Source organism: Melopsittacus undulatus, chromosome 1 (assembly GCF_012275295.1).
Source record: "Melopsittacus undulatus isolate bMelUnd1 chromosome 1, bMelUnd1.mat.Z, whole genome shotgun sequence".
Classification (NCBI taxonomy): domain Eukaryota; kingdom Metazoa; phylum Chordata; class Aves; order Psittaciformes; family Psittaculidae; genus Melopsittacus; species Melopsittacus undulatus.
In genome coordinates, this window is record NC_047527.1 from 60963256 (window position 1) to 60985038 (window position 21783).

General features: G+C 38.3%; 1 protein-coding gene across 8 annotated transcripts in view; it reads right to left on the minus strand.

The window, feature by feature from the left end:
• MBP (myelin basic protein) overlaps positions 1–21783 on the minus strand; it is a 112582-nt gene that overhangs the window by 82597 nt on the left and 8202 nt on the right. For 2 of the 8 annotated variants that reach the window (XM_034063490.1, XM_034063464.1), the window contains exons 1-2: positions 13008–13276; positions 1138–1212 (exon numbers count right to left, since the gene is read on the minus strand). In XM_034063490.1, the coding sequence (XP_033919381.1) occupies positions 1138–1188 (51 nt within the window). In that variant the 5' untranslated portion in view covers positions 1189–1212; positions 13008–13276. Of the gene's footprint in view, positions 1–1137; positions 1213–10736; positions 10925–11395; positions 11455–13007; positions 13277–18754; positions 18796–21783 lie in introns of those variants that run through there. The other 6 variants (XM_034063474.1, XM_034063475.1, XM_034063472.1 and 3 more) reach the window with 5 other exon arrangements.

Below are 21783 nucleotides of genomic sequence, written 5' to 3' on the forward strand. Positions count from 1 at the left end.
CTAAATACGTCTGTTTGATGCATTTGACTTTGCTGGATCTGCACAACACTTTTCTAGAGGGGAAGCCTACAAAACTGATCATTACAAGACCATAACTTGGGACTCCCAATTTTCTTTGTTCTGGAACTGAAACTTTGGGCTACAAAACTACTTTGGAAAATACTGCACAAACACAAACCAAAACCATACGTAGCCAGTTGTCTTCATTTCCTCCTAGTTTTGCCCTATTCCTTCCAGCTTGCTTATGTATCTTCCTGAAGGAGATGGAAGTACTATCAACTGTATGAATTCTAGTTTGTATACCTTTTGGGGATAGTTGCTTATCTGCCACAGCAATACAAACTACCCACATTCCTCCAGACAAAGCACAGAACTACCTGTTTACAACATCTGTCCAATGCAAAAGGCAACAGCTTTATACAGTGTGGGCTCAGATTGTAAACTATTATTTTTGGGTGGGGATGGGTGGAGGGAAGTTAGCAATAGCTAACAACAAGAAGCAGCTTTTTGTATACACGTACATATACACACATAAAGATGTCTTTTTTTTAAGATACGTGTGAATTCTTTTCCAGTACATTGTAGACAACAAATAAACAAGATATTATCACAAGGCAAAGAATATCACACTATGTGCAAAATACACAACAGTGTCAGCAGAGCCTAAGAAAACAAGTACTAACTTTTAATTAACATTTTAACATTTTGTCTCTTTTTTTTCTGGGGAGGAAATTTTTAAAGCTGTATCTCCATAGACTGAGAATCTTTTCCTTTAGAATTCTCTTACGTGCTTCTCTCATTTTATGTGTCTCTATATAGCTTCCTTCCTACAAATAAAGCCAATGACTGCCCAAACGAAAAGCTGTCAACACATAGAACACAATTAGATCACTGGCTCTTGAAAAAATTTCAACAATATCACGCTTCTAAGGTTCATTTAATTCATTCCTACCATAACTGAGAAACATTTCTTCCAACACAGGAAAACAACAAAAAAAGATGGTCATTTTATAGCGACAACTCCAAAACAGTAATGGTGAAAGTGATCTGGTAAATACACTGCTGTACTAAAAAAACATTGTATTTCATAGCACACATGTCTAAAGTGGCCTTGCCTCTTCAGTTTTCTGCACTTACCTTGGTTGACTTGTCAGCACTATGTTCTCGTTTTCCTACATGGTTCCCCATGATGGATCACCAGAACTTCAAATTCTGAAAAGATAAAACCAGTACAGCATTTTTGAAACCAATACATTTGTACTGAAATACAAATTACTTTTTCATCTGACACAGAACAAAGATATTGTTCCCATAAAATAAGCATTTTTACAGTCCAAGATTAAGAGCTATGGAAGATCTGAAGGGGAAAAAAAAAAAAAAAGCTTATCTGGTCTATTTTGCAAATCTAAATAGCAGAAAGCTTTCCTTCTTTGAAAACAAAACAACAAAAAGCCCCACATATACAGAGCAGGAAAAATAAAGCATTTATTGTGAAACCTACACATAAACCAAGACCAGATTAGACATTAGGTAGAGGCCATGTCTTCTGATATTATGTTTATAATAACAAGACAGTACAATATGTATCGAAAGATCTGTAACTATGAACTCCCCAAAAAGATCAAATTCTTTCACATTTGCCATTATATAAACAGCAGTTACTGCAAGAAAGCACCACACTAAACTGCTAACAATTTGCTGTGGAGGTGAGAATGGATATGTTCCTTACAGCCCACACTTTTCCTGACAAGTAAGAAAGGAATGCCAGCTCTTTCTTTGAATTTTCTGGCTCATCTTGTTGTAGCTCAGCCTTAACAGAGTTTATGTAGGTTAAACCACAACACTTGAATTTCAGCTTTTTAGAGTATATGCGTGGTTCCTCTACATATTTCTTCTCATAGAAGCATGTGTTTGTAGAGGTTCTTATATACTGCTGCTGTTTTCAGCCAACCTGAATGCAGTGCAAGGTCACATTTGAAGTCCTGAAACTTAAAACTCTATGCAAAAGATGCAACTCAAGTGGACTTTTTCCTCTCAGAATTCTGAACTTGCAATAATAAAGTTCAGTTTCTTCTGCTAACAGTAACAGTTCATTATTTTCATTTTCAAGAAGGGGAAAATGGATGACCTGGGGAATTACAGACCAGTCAGTCTCACCTCTGTGCCTGGCAAAATCTGGGAGCAGATTCTCCTGGAAGGCATGCTAGGGCACATGAAAAACAACAAGGTGCTTGGGGACAGCCAGCATGGCTTCACTAAGGGGAAATCCTGCCTGACCAATTTGGTGGCCTTCTATGATGGGGCTACAGAACTGATGGACAGGGGTGGAGCAGTTGGTGTCATCTACCTGGACTTGTGCAAAGCGTTCAACACTGTCCCACATGACAACCTTGTCTCTAAATTGAAGTGACATCAATTTGATAGATGGACGACTCGGTGAATAAAGAACTGGCTGGATGGGCGCACTCAAAGAGTTGTGATCAATGACTCAATGTCTGGCTGGAGACCAGTAACAAGTGGTGTCCCTCAGGGATCGGTGTTGGGACTGGTCTTGTTTAGTATCTTTGTCGCTGACATGGGCAATGGAGTTGAGTGTGCCCTCAACAAGTTTGCCAATGACACCAAGCTGTGTGGTTCGGTTGATACGCTGGAGGGAAGGAATGCCATCCAGAGGGACCTTGACATGCTTGTGAGGTGGGCTGATGCCAACCTCATGAAGTTTAACCATGACAAGTGCAAGGTCCTACACCTGGGTTGGAGCAATCCCAGGCACAGCTACAGGATGGGCAAAAAGGAAATTCATGGTAGTCCTGCAGAGAAGGACTTGGGGGTGCTGGTTGATGAGAAAATGAACATGAGCCAGCTTCAGTGTGCACTCACAGCTCCAGAAAGCCAACCGTATTCCTGGGCTGCATCAAGAGGAGCTGTGACCAGCAGGTCAAAGGAGGTAATCCTGCCCCTCTACTCTGCTCTCGTGAGACCTCACTTGGAGTATTGTGTGCAGTTCTGGTGTCCTCAACATAAAAAGGACATGGAACTGTTGGAACAAGTCCAGAGGAAGGCCACGAGGATGATCAGGGGACTGGAGCACCTCCCATATGAAGACAGGCTGAGAAAGTTGGAGCTGTTCAGCCTGGAGAAGAGAAGGCTGCGTGGAGACCTCATAGCAGCCTTCCAGTATCTGAAGGAGGCCTACAGGGGTGCTGAGGAGGGACTATTCATTAGGGACTGTAGTGATAGGACAAGGGGTAACGCACTGAAACTTAAACAGCAGAGGTTTAGATTGGTATAAGGAAGAAATTCTTTCCTGTTAGGGTGGTGAGGTACTGGAATGGGTTGCCCAGGGAGGTAGTGAATGCTCCATCCCTGGCGGTGTTCAAGACCAGGTTGGATGAAGCCTTGGGTGATATGGTTTAGTGTGAGGTGTCCCTGCCCATGGCAGGGGGGTTGGAACTAGATGATCTTGAGGTCCTTTCCAATCCTAACTATTCTATGATTCTATGATTATTCTGCAATAAGCAGAGCTATATACCATAAAACCTTATCAGCAGAAATCCTGGCACAAGGCTCTCGTTACCAGAGGGTTTTTATTTCCAGTGTGATCTTATGAAAAGGCTTGGGAGAAAAGGACAACAAGGCCTTTGCTATGATAGAAAATACATGAATTAAAACAATAGGCTATTAACCAGTTACACGCTGTAGAACATACAAGTACAGTTACAACCCTCACTACAAACACTGATTTGTGTACCAGAGCACTCTAAAGAAACTGATTACTTCCAACTTTCCATCACAGAGCATGTACTTTATCAATAGCAATCTTGTCCTGTATCCTGCCACTTTCGAAGAGATGGATATATTTATTTCCCCCTCCTGTGCTAATAAATTTTCAAATTAGTTACGTTCTGCAGTGCTCATTTGACTATTTGCTGAATTCCATTTGCTCTAAAATCTAAATGCCACATATTGCTGTATCTGATTAAATAATTCATCACAAATACCCACTTCAAAAGTCTCACAAGGGAAAAATTACAGAACATCCAAACGCAGTAAATGTAGGCAAGGTAGAGTTTATTAGCAAATTGGAAACAGACTTTTAGTTTTAAACAGCACAATGTAATCCATAAAACATTAAAAGAAAAAGCCCTAGCCTTTCAAATTGTGAAACCAGCAGAACAAATTCACTTTCTTTAGTGAAATAATGAACATTTCCAAGGAAAAATACAAAAATTCATACATACTGGGTTTCAGAGCTGAACTATCTCAAACTGGCCTTTACCCTACAAGTTAAGAGCAGCAGCTCAATCTCGTCATTTACTTCACAACGTAAAGAAAATATAGTGGAATACAAAACTGTAAGAAATGTCTGCAGTGGAATATAAAGGCATAATGTTCTAAGTGTTAACCTTCCAGTCCTTTATCAAAAGATTAACTGAACTTGATGTGTAACATACATATGTTTAGGTAAACAGATTATGGAGTCAAGACAGTACTTGCAAACCGGAACTGTGACCAGCATCCTCCTGACTCCCCTTAGTCTCCCTGGTGTCTTTGGAGTAATGCTCCAGGAATGACCACCCTGTCCCATGAAACACTGAGCACTGCTGGGTTCTAGTCCTGCAATGCCAAGTTAGAAAAAGATGGCAGATGCAGATGAGCTGTACTGTGAAACTAAGCCAGATAAATATTTAAAAATCATTTGTTGGCCAGCGAAAAGAAAGGCAATAAAAACTTCCATGCTGCCACACCACAGATACCTGAAAATGATAAGGTCAGTTTTCTGCTCAAGAGTCTGCCCAAAGCAAGCAAACAGAACTAAAACCAAACAAATGGGAAGTGTAGGAAACATCTGATCAATGTTCCCCCTGATTCCCATGTGCATAATTCCTTCAGCAAGATGCTAAAAATTACACACAGAAAGGAATGAAAGAGAAAAAAAAAGGCTTGGAGAAATGAAAATGCATAGTGCAATTAGAAGTTTGGGAGTGTGTTTCAAGAGTACACCTACATCTGGGTTGAGTGTTACATTTCTCTATAGGAACAGACTTAAAATCTGAAAACTAACAACATTAGTGAAGTTTGTAAATTTGCACTTCTGCTTCCTTTATTGTTTTGAATGCATGTGGTCTAAATTCACGAGATCAACCCCTTCTTATTCTCATCCAACATCCAGAAACTAACACTAATGCAATTAGATTTTACTTCATCCTTTCTATGCATAAAAAAATGCAGATGTTGAAACTCAAGATAAGTTAGCTAAATGAATTTATAGCAATACCTAGTGTAAAGAAGAGGCTACTTTTTAGCCAAAAGGCTAAAGCAACTAAATGGGTAGCAAGAGAATCCTAGAAGTTACAGAATTCTTCACACTACCTATTAAATGGAGAAAACTCTTAAGTAATCCTTTGGGGGAAAAAAAAAGGCTTCCAAAAAACCTGACATGAATTAGGAAAGGAATTATATAGCTCCAACTGTTCTGTATTTATCTGATCAGGAAGCAAAACCATACATACATACACGCCTTGTAAACATGAAAATCATTTACAGCAATGAAAAGACCTAATTTTTCAATTTAGCCTCAAGCAGAAGTCTGCTTTACTTGGTTAAAAACTGAGTACATCAGTAGTTTTCACTTCAGGATACAAGTACACCCTGAAGCGTTAAGACTTGAACACTGATTTTGGTTCTTACTGTTGGGAGGAGACACTGCACAGTTTCTACCTGTGCTAATCTTTATGCAAGGAGTTGAGTCACTGATTTCAGTAGGATTACTCATTCTACGATCTTCGTAGGAACTTGCAGATAATTATTTAAAAAAAAAAATCGAAGCTGGAACAAGATTTGTGTTTTCTTTTTAGTCACCTTCATAACACACAGGGTGCCAGACTAAGCAGCTCTGTAGAAAGGAAAGAAGCAGCTTCCTGCCCTTACTAACAGATGCCTGTCAACTGATCAACATTCTTGTTTGCAGAGGAATCTGTACGTGCTTTAGCACTGACAAACAGCCACAGGACAGTCATGAAGCTCCAGAACAATGCAAAACCAGAAGTCCTGTAGAAATGCAGTAACCTTCTTTGAATCTACCATGAATCACATCTAACAATAAGCTGCCAAAATAGGCCTGAGCACGAGACTGAGTTTATGACTGCAACAGCATTTGCCCGAAACCTTCCTGGTGAAACCCTGCAAGTTTCGTAATTCCCGTGAGATGAAAGATTTTGCATGAGTTTCAGTCACAAAATGAAGAGGGGACACTGCAGACCTGCAGCAATCAGAGTACCTCACCAGCTCCCTGATTAAAACTCACCATCGAGCCTGTGTGTTTCAGCACACTAAAACAGAGGCTCGGGAAAAAACAGGCCATGTGAGCAAACTGGTTCAATATGACTAAAAGTTCAAAACATTTCAGCTACTCAACAAATCTTTTGGGTGCAGTGAGTGAATTACAGCAGGAAGCCGTGAACTGTTGCTGCAGACGCTGCCAGCAGAGTCACCCAGCCACCTCAGCACTACGCCACAATCACGTACTGAGCTCTGCTGCCAAGATCCAGGCACTTCCCCATCAATGACTGATACAAAAATAACTCCAGCTATCCAGCCTGCCTCCAGTAATTCCAAAACCAGCCCTGGGATTTTGCCTGGGGTAATAAAATAAAGTGTCTCCTCCCATCAATTTACCTTCTTACGGAGTCAGTCTAACAGGTAACCTGATGGAAGCCTACGCCGAGTGGCTTTCCTGCTCTCCTCATGATAGGAAGACATATTCCACCTAGCAACAGCTACAGAAATGCAACTGCCTTACCCACTGCCTTACCTAAGAAGAGAAAGTTCTCCTCCCTCTCTGCCAAATACAAAACAAAAAGAAAAATGAAACAGATACAAAGAATGATGAGAAAACTGATGGATGAAACCTATAAAAATACACGTATGTTGGAATCACGTAACTTATTTCTCTTCATCTGAACAGTTGATTAAAAACAGAGGCTTAGGTATCACATATCATCATACCACATTTTTTTTAGCCCATTCTAGTCTGCCTATTAAAATTAAATGGGTATTTGAAGTTAAGAAGAGGTTCTAATGATCCTCCCATACAAATACACTGATAAAGAACTTTAAGTTATGATTTAGAATTTTCACTGAAAGGCAGAAAAATGCTTCTCTAAACTTTCTGAAAGTACCAAGAAATGCAATGGTTATCACTTTCTGCAGGCTATGCTGTTTAAAGTGCAAAACAGCATTTTCTTACTCATGGGAACCTGAGAAAAGTTCACTCCCTGTGAACATCAGACTCCCTTTAGAATGATCTTCCCCTGTAATAGCTCATAGAACATTGTAGGTTTTGTCTATACTAAATACAAATTATAAACTTTAGTTCAGGAGCTGGATTACAGTGACAGGTCTCCAACTGTAATTCAAGAGTTACAAGAGGCTATAAGCCAATGTATCTGGAGCACCTTTATTGAACATTAATGGTCACTTCATATTAAACTACATAAACTACTAAATATAAATCACAGGATGCTGCAAATGGTCTGTTAAATATGATCCTTGAAGAGTAATTTAGTTACATAAAATAAGGGTTCAATCTTACGTCTTCCCACACACTTAACTATGACTCAACAGAATTACACATAATAATAAAGGTATGCAAGTACTTACATATTTACAAGTATCAGAACATAATTATTACCTTGTCTAGGAATACGTATGCACCACAGACTGATGTTGTCGGATAATAGTGCAGAGCTACAACTCTAGATACATTTAGCAAGTGCTCCTTGCCTTACTCATGCATGGGAAGGGAACCATAGAATATAAAAATATCTGAGGCATTTACTTAAAATTCCTGCTAAATAAGTGACTCTTCTCATCCACGTAAATATCATACTTCACTTAGTATATCCAGATCTTATTAGACAAAATAAGAAAGGTGTAATTACTTTTAGGAAATGTGCAAGATCTCTCTGACTTCAGTAGCCCTTCTAATGTATATTCTTAATTACAAACCCAGCAAAACAACATGCAAAAGATTTTTTCTTTTACTGTCAGGTCCTGGTTATGCAGCTTCCTAGGAAGCAATCACTATATTTCCAGCTCTGGCTGCCAGCTAGATGGAAAACTTTTGAGTGGGAATTTTTGGACGCTCCTTCGTCCCTCTTTTGAAACAAATCGAGACACTCAGTATGCCTCATCTGTCCCTTTGGAATTCCCTCATCATGGTAACCTAGTACTGCAATGCACCAAGAAAGAAAACTTCCAGCAGGCACAGGTGAGTGTGACCTGCAGGTAATTCCATCAGCAGCCAGAGTCAGCTGCTTCAGACTCAGATGTGAGCAACTACATAACAGAAATAACCTGCTCCACAGGCAAACTTCTTCCTAGGAATCCTACCCTCTTAATTCAAGTGTTAAATTATTTCACAAAATATAGTGCCTTATATCCCTTACAAGTTTCACTGTTATTTAATGCAGATTTAGTTTTTCATTATCTGTGAAGGTGAGCAATCCTTGCTAGATCAAACCTTATTTAACTTTTGACTTTCACAATGATATTTCTCTGAGGAACCCTTCCTGAAAGAAAAAGACATTATTCCAGGCACATTTCTATAATGAATTATTAAAACCAGTGCTGACCATAATATTTAAATGAGAGAAGTCACCAGGAGCTTAGTGCCAAAAGGTGTATTTAATCTTGTTTGTACAGTGCCTTGCATACGAGAGTCCTGCTCTTCCTGGCCTATTTAGACATTAACATTAATTTCCATGCTTATATACAACTGCAAGTTCCTTAGCACCACCCCTCAGGGTGACAGGCCAAGTTCTGCAATGCTGTTTATCTGAGAAAGTACTCCCCAGTGTATTGAGCACAGTTGCTCAATAATTGACACACTCCTTGCATATTATTGCAAAGGACACCAAAATTATTTCTTTTTCACTACAATTTTGTGCAAACAGTACAACAGAGAAGGGCTACACCACTGAGATAAAATATACTCTGGGAAAGGATGCTTTGCAAGGCAAGTTATTTCCTAAAATTACCATAGGGTAAGCATAACAGGACCCAATGTTTAACATCTTTTCTGACTGCTTTGATCACTGTTGTCTTCTGTTGATTGCCAAGAAGAAGGATATTGCATATTATTTTTTGAAAAGCACATGATTTTCAGGAATCTCACCTCAGTATAGCCAAGGATATTTCAAACTTCATTAGAGACAACAGTCTGTAAAAAAATATACTGAAATTGCTACACCACATATTATTTTCTGTAGTTTACGTTTCCCTTGCTTTTCTCCTCTTTCTTCCTTTAACCCACTCCACTCTCTGCTGTAACACCATCAATATCATCCACCCATTAAGATACAATTTTAAAACAAATTGTCTTAATAGGGCTTTTCACCTTCCCTTCATGAAGGGAAAAATGCTCACATAACATCACTTAGCACACTGATAGCTATACTCTGCCAGTGATTATAAAACAGATTTATATAGGATTAGCTACATGTTTACTCTCTGTCTTCAAAACACTGTTAGTGGAGCCCTGGGAACTGTATGTCAATCCATTTGCAGGATCATAAGGAAATTCCCTTAATCACCTCCACTTTAAAGGAGAGGACAGTGCATCTGACTGAGGAGGTAGGTACCAGCCCAAAGACCTGGGGCAAGGTACAGGATCCCAGCACATCCACATTATTCCTTCTGGCTGCTACACTTTCACCGCAGCACCTGCACCTCAGGGGCTTGACAAAACATGGATCTCCTCACTGCCCTCCATGCCTGTGCCAAGATATATATGTCTCACAGCTATTCCCGGTCCAGAGAACAGAGTACAGCACGCATGCCTAACACATGCATCCCTTCAACATATACCAAAAAGGAAATGTTGCCCTCCTATGAAATTAAGATTAATTTGGCTATTTTTATCTCAGTCATTAATATCAATGGGTTCATTTAATTTGTTACATAGTGTCTTTTATATACACCACCACAACAAAACAGGCTGATTTCCCCTCGACTCACACACACACTGAAGGACTGCATAGGTCTTGCATGGCATACAAAACCTAGGACCAAGGACCAATTTTTCCCAACCCCCTATAAAGGATCAGACACATAATCATGGGTGATTTTTTTCCAGCACCTGTGTGATACAAAGTAATTTGACATTGACATTGCATAAATTCTCTAAGGGAAAAAAAAAGAAAAAAAGGAAAAAAGAGAAAGCTATAGAGAGAATAGCTAACAACGGAAACACAACCTCATTCTATAAATTGTAAAGATATGCAGTAGACTCTTATGACCATCACTTTCCATTATCATTGCTTCTAAAGTACCGTATTTCCTTTAGCAGTACACCTCTGCAGCTGTGGACTTCACCTCTCAGCCTCAATGAGTCAACAACTAAAAGGTATACACTTGTCCTGAATGCTAAAATATTTGTTAAAAAGATAAACCAGCAAACAAGAATATACGAGTGCAGTATTAACCAATAAAATGAAAAAAAAAAAAGAATTAAATTCAAATCACAGAATATTTCAGGCCAAAGTAATAATCTTACCAGTACCAGCAAGGGCACAATCAAGACACTGTACAGACAAGTATCATCATTTGTTACTTGGAGATGTTCAGGTTTTGAGATTAAGGTACTCTGAAATCAGACAAGACCTAACACCTGTTTTCCCATAAAAATAAAAATATACCATGTGAACAAAACCAACATATATTTAAAGACTCACGTTTTTTCCTGTTCTCAGCTCAGAAAAACAAGTTCTCTCCAAATGGTGAACGGTATGTTCTCCCTCTTAAAGTGAGGTAGGCCACCTAGGCTTCTCGTGAACAGAGCCACTTTGATGATCACTGTTTCATTAACACACTGTAGAGACTGATGACAAAATGCACACCTGCAGTTCTAAAAGCATATGAATCAAAGGCACTGTATGCTGGCTCTTCTCATATTCAACTGACTGACAGATGGGACAAGAAGATGATTCACCCTCTCCAGACACCGTTAACTTAACTGTGAGAAAACACTGAACCACTAAATCCTTCTCAATTAAATACCTCAATGAAAATTTAAAAGTAAATAAATAAATAGGAAAAAGCCTCTCTTTCTGCCCTTTCCCCCTCTCTGTTCTGACTTCACATGTAATCTACCTATACTGTAAATGTACCAACCAAGAGATAGATTTCCTGTACACGCTCCTTTGTCACATTGACATAAATACTGATATTACAAAAAAGATGCAACTTTCACTGTACTCCAAGTTGACGCCCTCTTGGCTCAAACTAGTATTGTGAAGTCATGTCCCTTCCCACAAACACACTGCCAAGGAAACACAAACACCAATCATCCTGTTCTGACATGAAAAAAATGCACCCTTAACTATATACTTACATTTCTCACTTTTTGTGCATTATGTTTCTCATTTCTTTCTTCCTTTCCTTTTACTATTTTGATTTCCTGAGAGTTCATGCATGAGAATATGTTCTAAAAGCAATTTCCAAAGCAATTTGATGGAGACTTAGTCTTTGGTATTTTCATTTGTGAGTCTGCTTAAGACATATAACAAGGTTTGAGGTTCACGTGACAGCTTCCCAACAGATAACTATCATCCGCAGCCCACTAGCACAAACACAAATAATACAGTTCTGTGGCTTGAAATGGTTTCCTATGCAAGTTGCAAGTGACACCTCATCAAACTTTAGGATTTGTAAATTTTTCTGCTTCTAAATCAATAAATTTAAGACCAAAGTGATTTACAAAGCAGTAGAGAAATATTTTTTTCTGTGCTTGTGAATGCTTACATGGGAACACAGATACTATCACATCCGTTTGGGATTTTCTCTGGAAATGATAAAATGGTTTGCTTTCCCTTCCAAACAGAGAATGTAAAATTACTTTTTGCTAAGGATAATTGTGTGCCTGAGAAACAAATAAATAAATCTATCTCCTTTTCAAATTGAATTTTAATCCAGGCATTTTGGGCTTTAGTTGTTTATGTCAGAGGCTCAGCACATTACAGTCACTAAGCTGTGAGTTGCTGCACTTGGAATTTTAAATAGTTAATGAGTAACAGCAGCAACTCTGGCACTGAAATCTGCATGAGAAACCACTTAAGTTTTTACATCATCCCAATATAATTATTGCACTTTTATGCTTCTTCAAATATGACTTCAAGTACTCATGCCTCATACCTAGCATTGCCTTATTTTATCTAAATCTTAAATTTCATGTACTAATGTTGCTTTCCAACCCTTTAACTAGGTGACATACAAAGATAGTACAGAAATAGTCACTACCAAATTACTATCAAAGACAAGAACGACAGGCACAGGGCAAAATTTCTATTTGAACATGAGAATGTTTAAGTGTACACAATCATTCCCCCTTCTTCATTAAAAAGAAAACAGACTGCTTATTTCATGTTAAAAGGAGACAAAAAGACCATGACATGCCAAACACTCATTTCTTCAGCATAGTTTTCCAATACAGATCACTATTTACATCAAATTCAGCGCACAAAAAAATAAAAAGGTAACAAAATCTGCCACCACATCAAAACAATGGCATAAGAAAACGTGTTTTAGTAAGGAAATTAGCAGTGTATTCCCTTTCAAAGATGCTTGCAAAAATATACCTCAGATCTACTATATGGTTCAAAGTTAAGAAGCTTATACATAATATTCATAGCTCCCATTATAAGAATGTCTTGTTCTTGAACAAGCTGCACTTGTAAACTATTCTACTTTGTTAACTGAATGTTTTCAAAAGAAGAAAACATTTCAAATACCATTATTAAATCTTGACAGGCTCCACAGCCTTCAAGCAAGAGAAAAAAGCAGGGGGGGTCTCATTCCAGACAGTATGGAAAGACAACAAAGAAGTTACTTCCCTAAAGGTCTTGCAACATAAGTATACAAAACACGAGTAGGACATAAACCTTTCTCCCATATTAGAGATATAGAACACAGGCAGAGATAAGGGCATTACATGAAAAATTACTTACGACCCACTTGAGCAGCTTAGGGAGACATTAGAAACTTAAATCCAGATCTGTAATTCCAAAACCTCATTCTCAGCTACTACATAATGCTGGGGGTTATAATCACAACAGATACATCCTTTCTTATTTTCCAAGTGCTTCATAGACTTCAAGTTCTGCAATCAGTCATAAGGAAACAACACTCCAACCATGATGACACAGCCAAGCAGTTTCACATTTTACACCAGAATCCCATCAATGTACAATGAAGTTATTTCTCTGCCATCCTAGGTCTTAATTCAGCAGACTGTCTCAAACCCTGAAAATGCTAACTGTCAGACTCACACTTATCACAAGACAGAGTGGAAACCACTGTAATACTCCCCTCCCTGCCTTTTTTTTTCTTTACAACAGCTATAGCAGGAGGTCACCCACACCATTAGATAATAAGCTTGTGATTAACACGCACAGGATGTGGGAAACCAGGAATCATTTTAGAAGATACTGAGGGGAAAGATCAGTCTGTCTGACTTGATCACAGGGTAACTGAATCACCAATGTGATCTGGCAGGGGAAAATTTAAAACACCAGACAGACACACAGACCTACCTGATACCATGAAGGGATATTTCCAGTCAAGATAGGGAAGAAGTCATGTCATCATACAAGCCACTATCATAACCTCAGCTGAATACAAGGTACAATTCTGGTCAGCCATATGTAACAACATGAATTTTTTACTAGAACAGATGCGAAGACTATGAAAGCAGTCACAGCCTGTTACACAGGGAAAAGATTAAAAGCCTATGACATGTCACGATGAAGTAAAGCAAAGGTAAATGAGTGCTAGAAGAGGACAAAACACATGCTGCCAACATATAAATCTAAGCTGAGCATCAGGGTGTTTCTAAATATCAGAAGAGCAGGGCTCTGGAAGAATCAGAGAGTAGAAAACCTAGTCATGTTCAAAACAGAAAGCAAGAGTCTGACCACTCTATTTCAGAGACTGTGTGAATGGAGTGGTTCTTGCCCTAGAAGAACAGCCCAAAATGACACAGGTGACTCTTTTTGCCTGAGGATATTCTAGTCCACAGTTCTAGACAGTGTACCTGGGGCATTGCAGGGTAGAGGGAGGAGCAGACAGGGACTACCTTTTGCTGAACCTGTTCACATACTGACAACTGGCTTTTTAAAAAAGGTAAAATAATCAAAACTCCAGACAAAATAAAAATCACAAACTCAGCAGCATCCTGGAAAGGGGGAGCAAAAATGAAAAGTGCTAGCTTTTAGCCAGCTGGGTTTCACTGGGGTACAGGATCCTGGACAACTAGACTTTATTCCCCACTCTGAGTTTATTGATGAATTCCTGCTCATCCATTTTATCCTGTAAGTGATCAGTATAAATACAGGAAAACTGTAACTCTCTCTGCACAGACGCACCTACTGAAGAAAGGGACCATCACTCCTGCCCTACAGCCTCTACCTCTTCCTTTGCAGCCTGCTCCTTAAAGTGAGAAATGCAGGTCTGAACCCCTTGGGGAAGAAACAGAGCTGATCTCCATGCCAAACACAGCATAGCAGTCTTGGCTAACCAGCTCTTCAGCAAGTCTGTGGGTATCTCCCCTCAGGAAAGGGTTGCGAGACACATGCAATGCTTATCTCTGGCCCTCACAGCTCCTGCAACAGGATCAGCTGCGTAACATGCTTTGTTTGGACAGATACTGACTTTAAGGAGCCTTCCACTCAGCTTGTTGGCTATGTTGGATAATAATCTGAGACATTTAATTCTCAGCACAAAACAGACTGGGTGCTTTATACAAGGCTCTTCAAAACACTCTAAACCTCATTTCCCAAATCATTTACAAAATGACTAGTCTTTTCATTAACACTCCTCCAAGATTATATTCCAAAAGAGTCCCTAAAAAACCTTGCTCAAGCACACTGTGGTAAACAACTTCACCATGAGAAGCCAGTAACAAATATTTCTATGGTCAATGACTTAAACTTTGTATCACATATATATAACAAACTCTCAGCAACAGACATTTCAAACCTGTGTGTATCATATAATTGATTCAATTGCTCAAGGTGCCTCTCATCCCAATCCCTAAAAGAGTTTAAAACTTTGAGAAAATAAGATACCTTGTTGCTGGTTTAGCTGAATTCCTTACTTTTGAGCCCCAAACACTATCAACTCTTAATTCACATTTAGCATTCTCAAGCAACAACATCTCACAGCAATAAAAGTACAGTCATGAATACAGGTTACTTTCTGAAGTACAAATTACACCATAACTGAATAAAAAACCCCTGCCATTTAACACTTAGATATCTACAAGTGAAAACAACAGGTCTTTTATTTCATGTAGCACCTTGCTTGAATCAGCTTTTATTGAGATTATATGGGATCAATCAGTTTGCAAGCAACTAAATTATACTGAGAGCTTTTAACTGTTCTGTAGCTCTTTTTTTTTTTTAAGTGGAAATCCAGCTGTTCTAGGTTAGCGGTTTTGATCAGTTTGAGATACTGTAACTGGAGCCTTTCACTCCCAAATAAACTGATGATGACCCATTTAAAGTGCCAGGCCTTTATGCCAACACTGCCAAGCTGTGGTCCCTAATCTAATTAGTAAATCCGTTTCCAGTTTGGTATTATATTATTATTATATGTGAATATACAAAACAAAAACAAAGCAATGCTACTAGGGGGAAAAAAAACCATAAAATATTCCCCCATTTATTATCCTGAAGCACACAATATTCACTGAGAAAAAAAACCCTGATCAAAAACACAGCCACACTCCTAAACCACAGGCTTCATTGTAACTGGCAAAGATGTTTAAAAACATAAGCTAAAAGCACTGCAGACTTTGTATGTTACATGAAAAGCAGTTACCAACAGAACAGTTTTTTTCTTTGTCTTGTTTGTGTTTTGGTTTTTGCTTTTGTTTTATCGTAACTACATGTAATCATTTTATTAGTTTGGATATGTCAGAGTTGACTTGTATTGACTCTTAAATTCAATTAGTAATGCTCATAAATTTCCCTTGTGGTGCCAGCTGTATCATATTCTTAAGCACTTAAAATTACACTATACATGGATTGTCTGCTAAAATGGAGATTTGCAAGTGATACCACAAATGCTCATTCAAAGGCCACAAGTGGAAAGGGTATAAGCAGAGAATAACACAATCAGATGCAAAGTGATACACAGGTTGGTAAAAGAATAGCAGAAACAAGGGTGCCTAAAGATTTTGGCACCAATTACTATTTTTCTCATTTTGCGTCATAACACTCCTGCAATACCGGTTTCTTGCTCATCACTTGTTTACCCCCTTGCACACTGCAGCCTGCCCTTACACAAACACAATCCAGAATATATAATTTTTCACAAAGGAGACAGTTTTTCATACCTTATATTATAAATAAGGTATTGCAAGCAGAAGGAAATCTCTCTTCACCAGAAACATGCTATGGATGTCCCATAGCAATGCTGCTCGTCTGAACTCTAATTTCATGTCTCCGTATCCCCTGAACATTTTTATTTTCCCTTTCATGTGAACTGGTACCACTTTTGTCACTTGCCTATTTCAGTTCCTTTGTTATGAATTTCTGCTAAGACAGAAATCACGAGAAACTCTTTGATGAGGAGCTGGACTTGCTCTTTCTGACAGGAGCTGAAGTGAAATAATTTAAGTGTATCTTTTAGTTTCATCTAATAACAGCTAAATTTTCAGGAACTTTAGTGATACCAGACCTCAAAAATTGGTATTCTATATAAAGCTGGACCATTAAATCATAAACCATTATTATAAAAAAATGGTGTCATAAGAGAGGCAAATTTTAGTTACAAAAAAGATGAAAGTCTGTTCAGTAATTTCAAAGTTCTTGACCAAATACAAGAAAGAACCATTTCAAACATTTCTGAATTGCAGCAACCTTTAAATAGAGAATACTCAAAATGCTTAAAACAGTAAATGACAGGCAACTTATTCAACTGACACTACAGGAGGAATTTTTATACAAACAGAATGTAATTACAAGCTGGAATTGAATCAACTGCCTCCCTCAAAAGAAAATTTTGAGGGAGTCACTGCCTCCCTCAAAAAGAAAATCATCACATGATGATTCAATCCCATAAAAAGATATATGCAGAATAAAAAATTTATCTATTTATTATCTATTTAAAATAAGTGTGACAATAAACATTAAAGTCTTAAAATAATCTTGCATTCATTTGGTCTTACTTACTTGGGTGGCCTTTTCTTACACAATCAAGCTCACTGAAGCCAATCACTTTGTTTTCCATCAGGAAGACACTGCAAAAGCAGCTTTCATACTTGCGTGTGCCATTATCATTGCTGTAATGCAAGCCTCATTATGAAGTTATTTAATTGCTCTCTTTCCAAAGCTGTGGATTTTTCTCCCAGGTTAAAGTACAGAGCTGGCTGATTGTGAAATACCTTTAACCATTTGGTCATCTTCAAATGTAATATTCTACCAATGTCATATCTGCATGTTACTTTTTTATTTGCAGGCATCAATTTACTGAACTGAACAGAAGGAAAATACAATTTTACATTTCACAAATAGTTAAAGCATAAAAACAGATTCCCAAAATGTAAGACATTGACATTAGATATAAAAGTAAGAACTTATGCGTCTGAAACTTACTATGGAGGTACTATTTACTATTTACCTTTTAGCATCTGAATTTTTCCCTGAATGCATTTTTCAGTCTCAAATTAAAAAAAAATCGTCAATATAATTTTGGGGTACATGTAAGATTGAGTTAAAATACTGAGAATGATTTGCAATCTACTGTATTAAAGTCTTGCTGCAATTAAACACTATTGGAAGCATTAAAATCATGAGTTAATTACACATGCCATTCAAAACATTATGAAAGCTGTACTTCTGATTCATTCACTGCAGAGAAGATTGTTACTAGAACATTTCTAAACTGGAAAATGTAACTCTTACAATTAGTTCCACTACTGGTCCTGGATAAATGTTTCATTAAACATATTTGCAACCTTACTCCCAAGACGTTTTTCAGATCCTAAATAATTATGCAATGAATAAAAACTAATACCTAAGCCATAATGTATTAGTTCTGTACAGGAAACTAAGGACAATTATCATCACATGACAAAATTATTTTGATACATGATGGACTACACAGAGTACTCATTGTTCGTCAGTAACAGAAAAAGTCTGAAACTTAAACATCTGAACCAGTAAGGCATATAGTGCAAATTACAAGACCAAAGAAACACTAAGTCCTCCGCTAACTCATTGCGAACTTGGTGCTCAGCACCATATACTCAGGTTAAATTTATTTGCTTCTTATCACATGCAAATCAAGCAAGTCTCAGCTTTACTGTGGGTCTTACTGCATTTGAGGGTTGCTGATGTCTTCCAAAATTATGAGTAATAAGGGAATATTACTGGTGATTAGATGAAAAAAAGACACCACATGACTGGAAAAGTTTTAACAACAACAAATCCCCTTCTCTCCCCAAACACACAAGAAACCGCACCCACATCACAACCAACCACCAAAACAAGGAAGCATTTAAAATGCATATAAGGACGCAAACAAAGTTTTTTGACATGTCCTGTCATTGGCACTTGCAGATACATTTCTTATTATTATCAAGCTAATATCAAAATTATGGACCAGAATCAATACAAAAGAGAAACAAAGCCCAATGGCTACAAGCAGATCACCAATACAATTATTAAACCAATAAAATTATTAAACATACTGTCACTTTTGCTGCCGCCTTCCTTTCTTGCAAACTGCTCAGGAAGCCAGAATCACTGTAGGAGCAGCATTATGTTCCTAAGAAGCCTGCTCCTCAAAGTCACATGAAGTCCCAACTCATTCATGACCACATGCCCAAGAGATGCAGGTGCTCCATCCTGTGACCAGCATGTACTTAATCACCTACAGATGGACAACAACTGGGCATCTAGAGAAGAGCAGGAAAGAGATTATGCACAGGTTGCCATATCTGAGGAATCACTGGGGAAGAAAGCCTCACAGTCTTACCTACTTTCATTGTTTGTTAGTCTATCTACTCCCACAGTATGTTCAGACATATGCTCACCTGAATGTCATTTCTGGGCACATGAAGAAGCTGGTGATTTGGAATCCCCAGCACAGATTTATCAAGGTGAAATCATGCATGAGCAATGTGATTCTTCCCTGTCATAAAATGATGGGATTTGTGGATGAAAGAGATCAGTGGTATCACCTACCTGAATTTTAGCAAATCTCAATGATGTCTCCCACAGATCTTTGCAACTAATGTAAATTACAGTCTAGATAACAAAAACCTTGTCTCTATCTAGGCCTGAACAGTAGCTGTTAATGATTCATAATCTGCCCATAACCTGGTTACTAGTTAGGGACCGTATCCCATTTAATATCTTTAACAGCAACCTGGCAGAGCGTACAGTACATTCAGTAAGCCTGCAGACAACACCAGGCTTAGGGGTGCAGCTGATAGACTGGAAAGTAAGGTTGCCATTTAGAATGACTTAAATATTGCTGACAGAAACATCATGAGAGTACACCCTGAACACCGACTGGTGAATATCTCTGCTGAAAACAACCCGGAAGCCCTGAAAGATGGTAGGCAAGACATTAACTAGCAGCCCATTCAGCAGCAATGAGAGCTAGCAAGATCCTGGGCAACAGAAGCACAGCCAGTGGACTGAGGAAAAGCAACTGTTCTGCTTCATGTATGATCTACTGGTCTAGTATCTGGACTACTGAGTCTAGTTTTGGATCCCCACTATGAAGCACCAGCCACCTGGAGCAAGTTCAGTGAAAAACCACAAAGACATCTGACAGCTGGAGCACCTGCCCTGCGAGGAGAGGCTGAAGACACTGGGGTTGTGCAGCCTGGAAAAAGCTCTGAAGCACTCACCAGCAAATTTCCAATATTAATAAATCACTAAAAAAGTGCAGCAAGGCTTTTTACCAAGGTGCATGGGGGAAGAACAAGTCAACAGAAACCTGGGAAGCTACAAATTTTTATTAGATATGTGGAAAAAAAATCATTATGGGGGTAGTCAAGCATTGAACAGATGCCCTGAAACATAGTGGAATCTGTCCTTGGAGCTTTTAAAGACACAACTAAACAAAGCCCTTTGCTGCTTGGTCTGATCTAATGAGTCATGACACTGCTTTGGGCAGAAGGATGGACTGGAGATCTCAAAGTCTCTTCCAATATTAATGAGTCTACAAATACATATTTGAATTGTGTACATATGCACATTTAGCCTCAATGTCCAGGAAGACAAGAGAAACTTCAGGCATACTCAAAAATGCTGTAAAAATTATCTATGTATGTGCAGTACACTAACTGCCGAAACAATTCTCTGAATTGTATGCACTTATGCAGATCAAAAGAACCGCATATGCATGTATTTATTTCATCATGTGACTGAGAATGGCCCAACAGAACATGTCCTTCAAAAGCCTCTACAAAGTTACTTGATTTACTGAGCCAGGAAAACTTAACAACCTTAACCACAATTAATCCTAATTAACTTCTTAGCACTGCAGCTGTGAGGGTGGAAGCCACCAAAACCAAAAGCTAATTATAATCAGGAAGAGACTACAGGTACAGCATACACTTCATGGCTAATACAGCAGTCCCTAATGCAGTTAAAGGATTCTGAATACAGTGCTACTCAATGCTGTACCAGACAATTCCATTAAGTCAAGGAGCATCTCTGTTGTTGCTATATGCTGTTTGCGGCTTCACTAAGGCCTAATAGACAAAATATTACTCGGAAATGAAACTTGCAAACCATTTACAATAAAAGGACCATCATGCTGCAAAAAACAGTTTTCATTACTTCTTTTGCCTGCTTTCCAAGGGCACAAAGAATTATTACTTGTGGCTACAATTCCAGCCTTTAGCTGAAACCAAATTTCTTCCTATAGGGCTTTCATTAATAAAAAAAAGATTGTAGCATTCAGGAGTTAGAATTAAGGGTAAAAAAATAATCCAGGTCAAATAACCACATACAACACCACACACAAACCTTTTTACCACAGGAGGAGGAGAAGAATAGAATATTTCACATCTCTACAAGACAGACAAAATTTAAGATGAACTTTTAAATTCCAACGGTCCTGCATTCAGTTGAAGAGCAGCTACTAAAATCCAACACTTTTTCCCTGTGAGGCTATTATGGGTTCTTTCCCACTTGACAAGGGTATCTTTCTGAAAAAAAAAACAACAAAAAAGCCAAACTACTGCTTACCCTCCAGGTGAACAGTGCTGAGTCAGATGACGCTGATGAAAGCTGTGCAGAAGTTTATACTTATCTCTTTTCCACGAACAAGTCAGGGCAAAGTTATAGTACAGACAAAATATCACAAAAAAATAAGCTAGGGAGTTTCTATTTGTAGAAGCCACACACGTTTTCTAGTAAGACGTCCCTCAATACAGTAATTCCATCATTTGAGGAAAGAGTCTAAGAGTAAAAGGCCCAACAAGAGCCAAAGTAAAAAATAACTGGAACTATTTTGAAGTCAGTCCCAATTATTTAAGCATATATATTCAGTTAAATAACAACTATGAATAAAACATCACTGTTTTGTTTTCCTTGCACTCTCACAAGAATAAGAGGAGAGTTAACACCAAGGCTGACCTAAGAAATGTGAAAAGGTTCTGCTTACCTTTGCTACCAATTTTGCTAATATATGAAGCACACCAGCCAACCATTTCCACAAGAGTTCACCACTGTCTTTTGGTTAACCTTTCAGGCACTG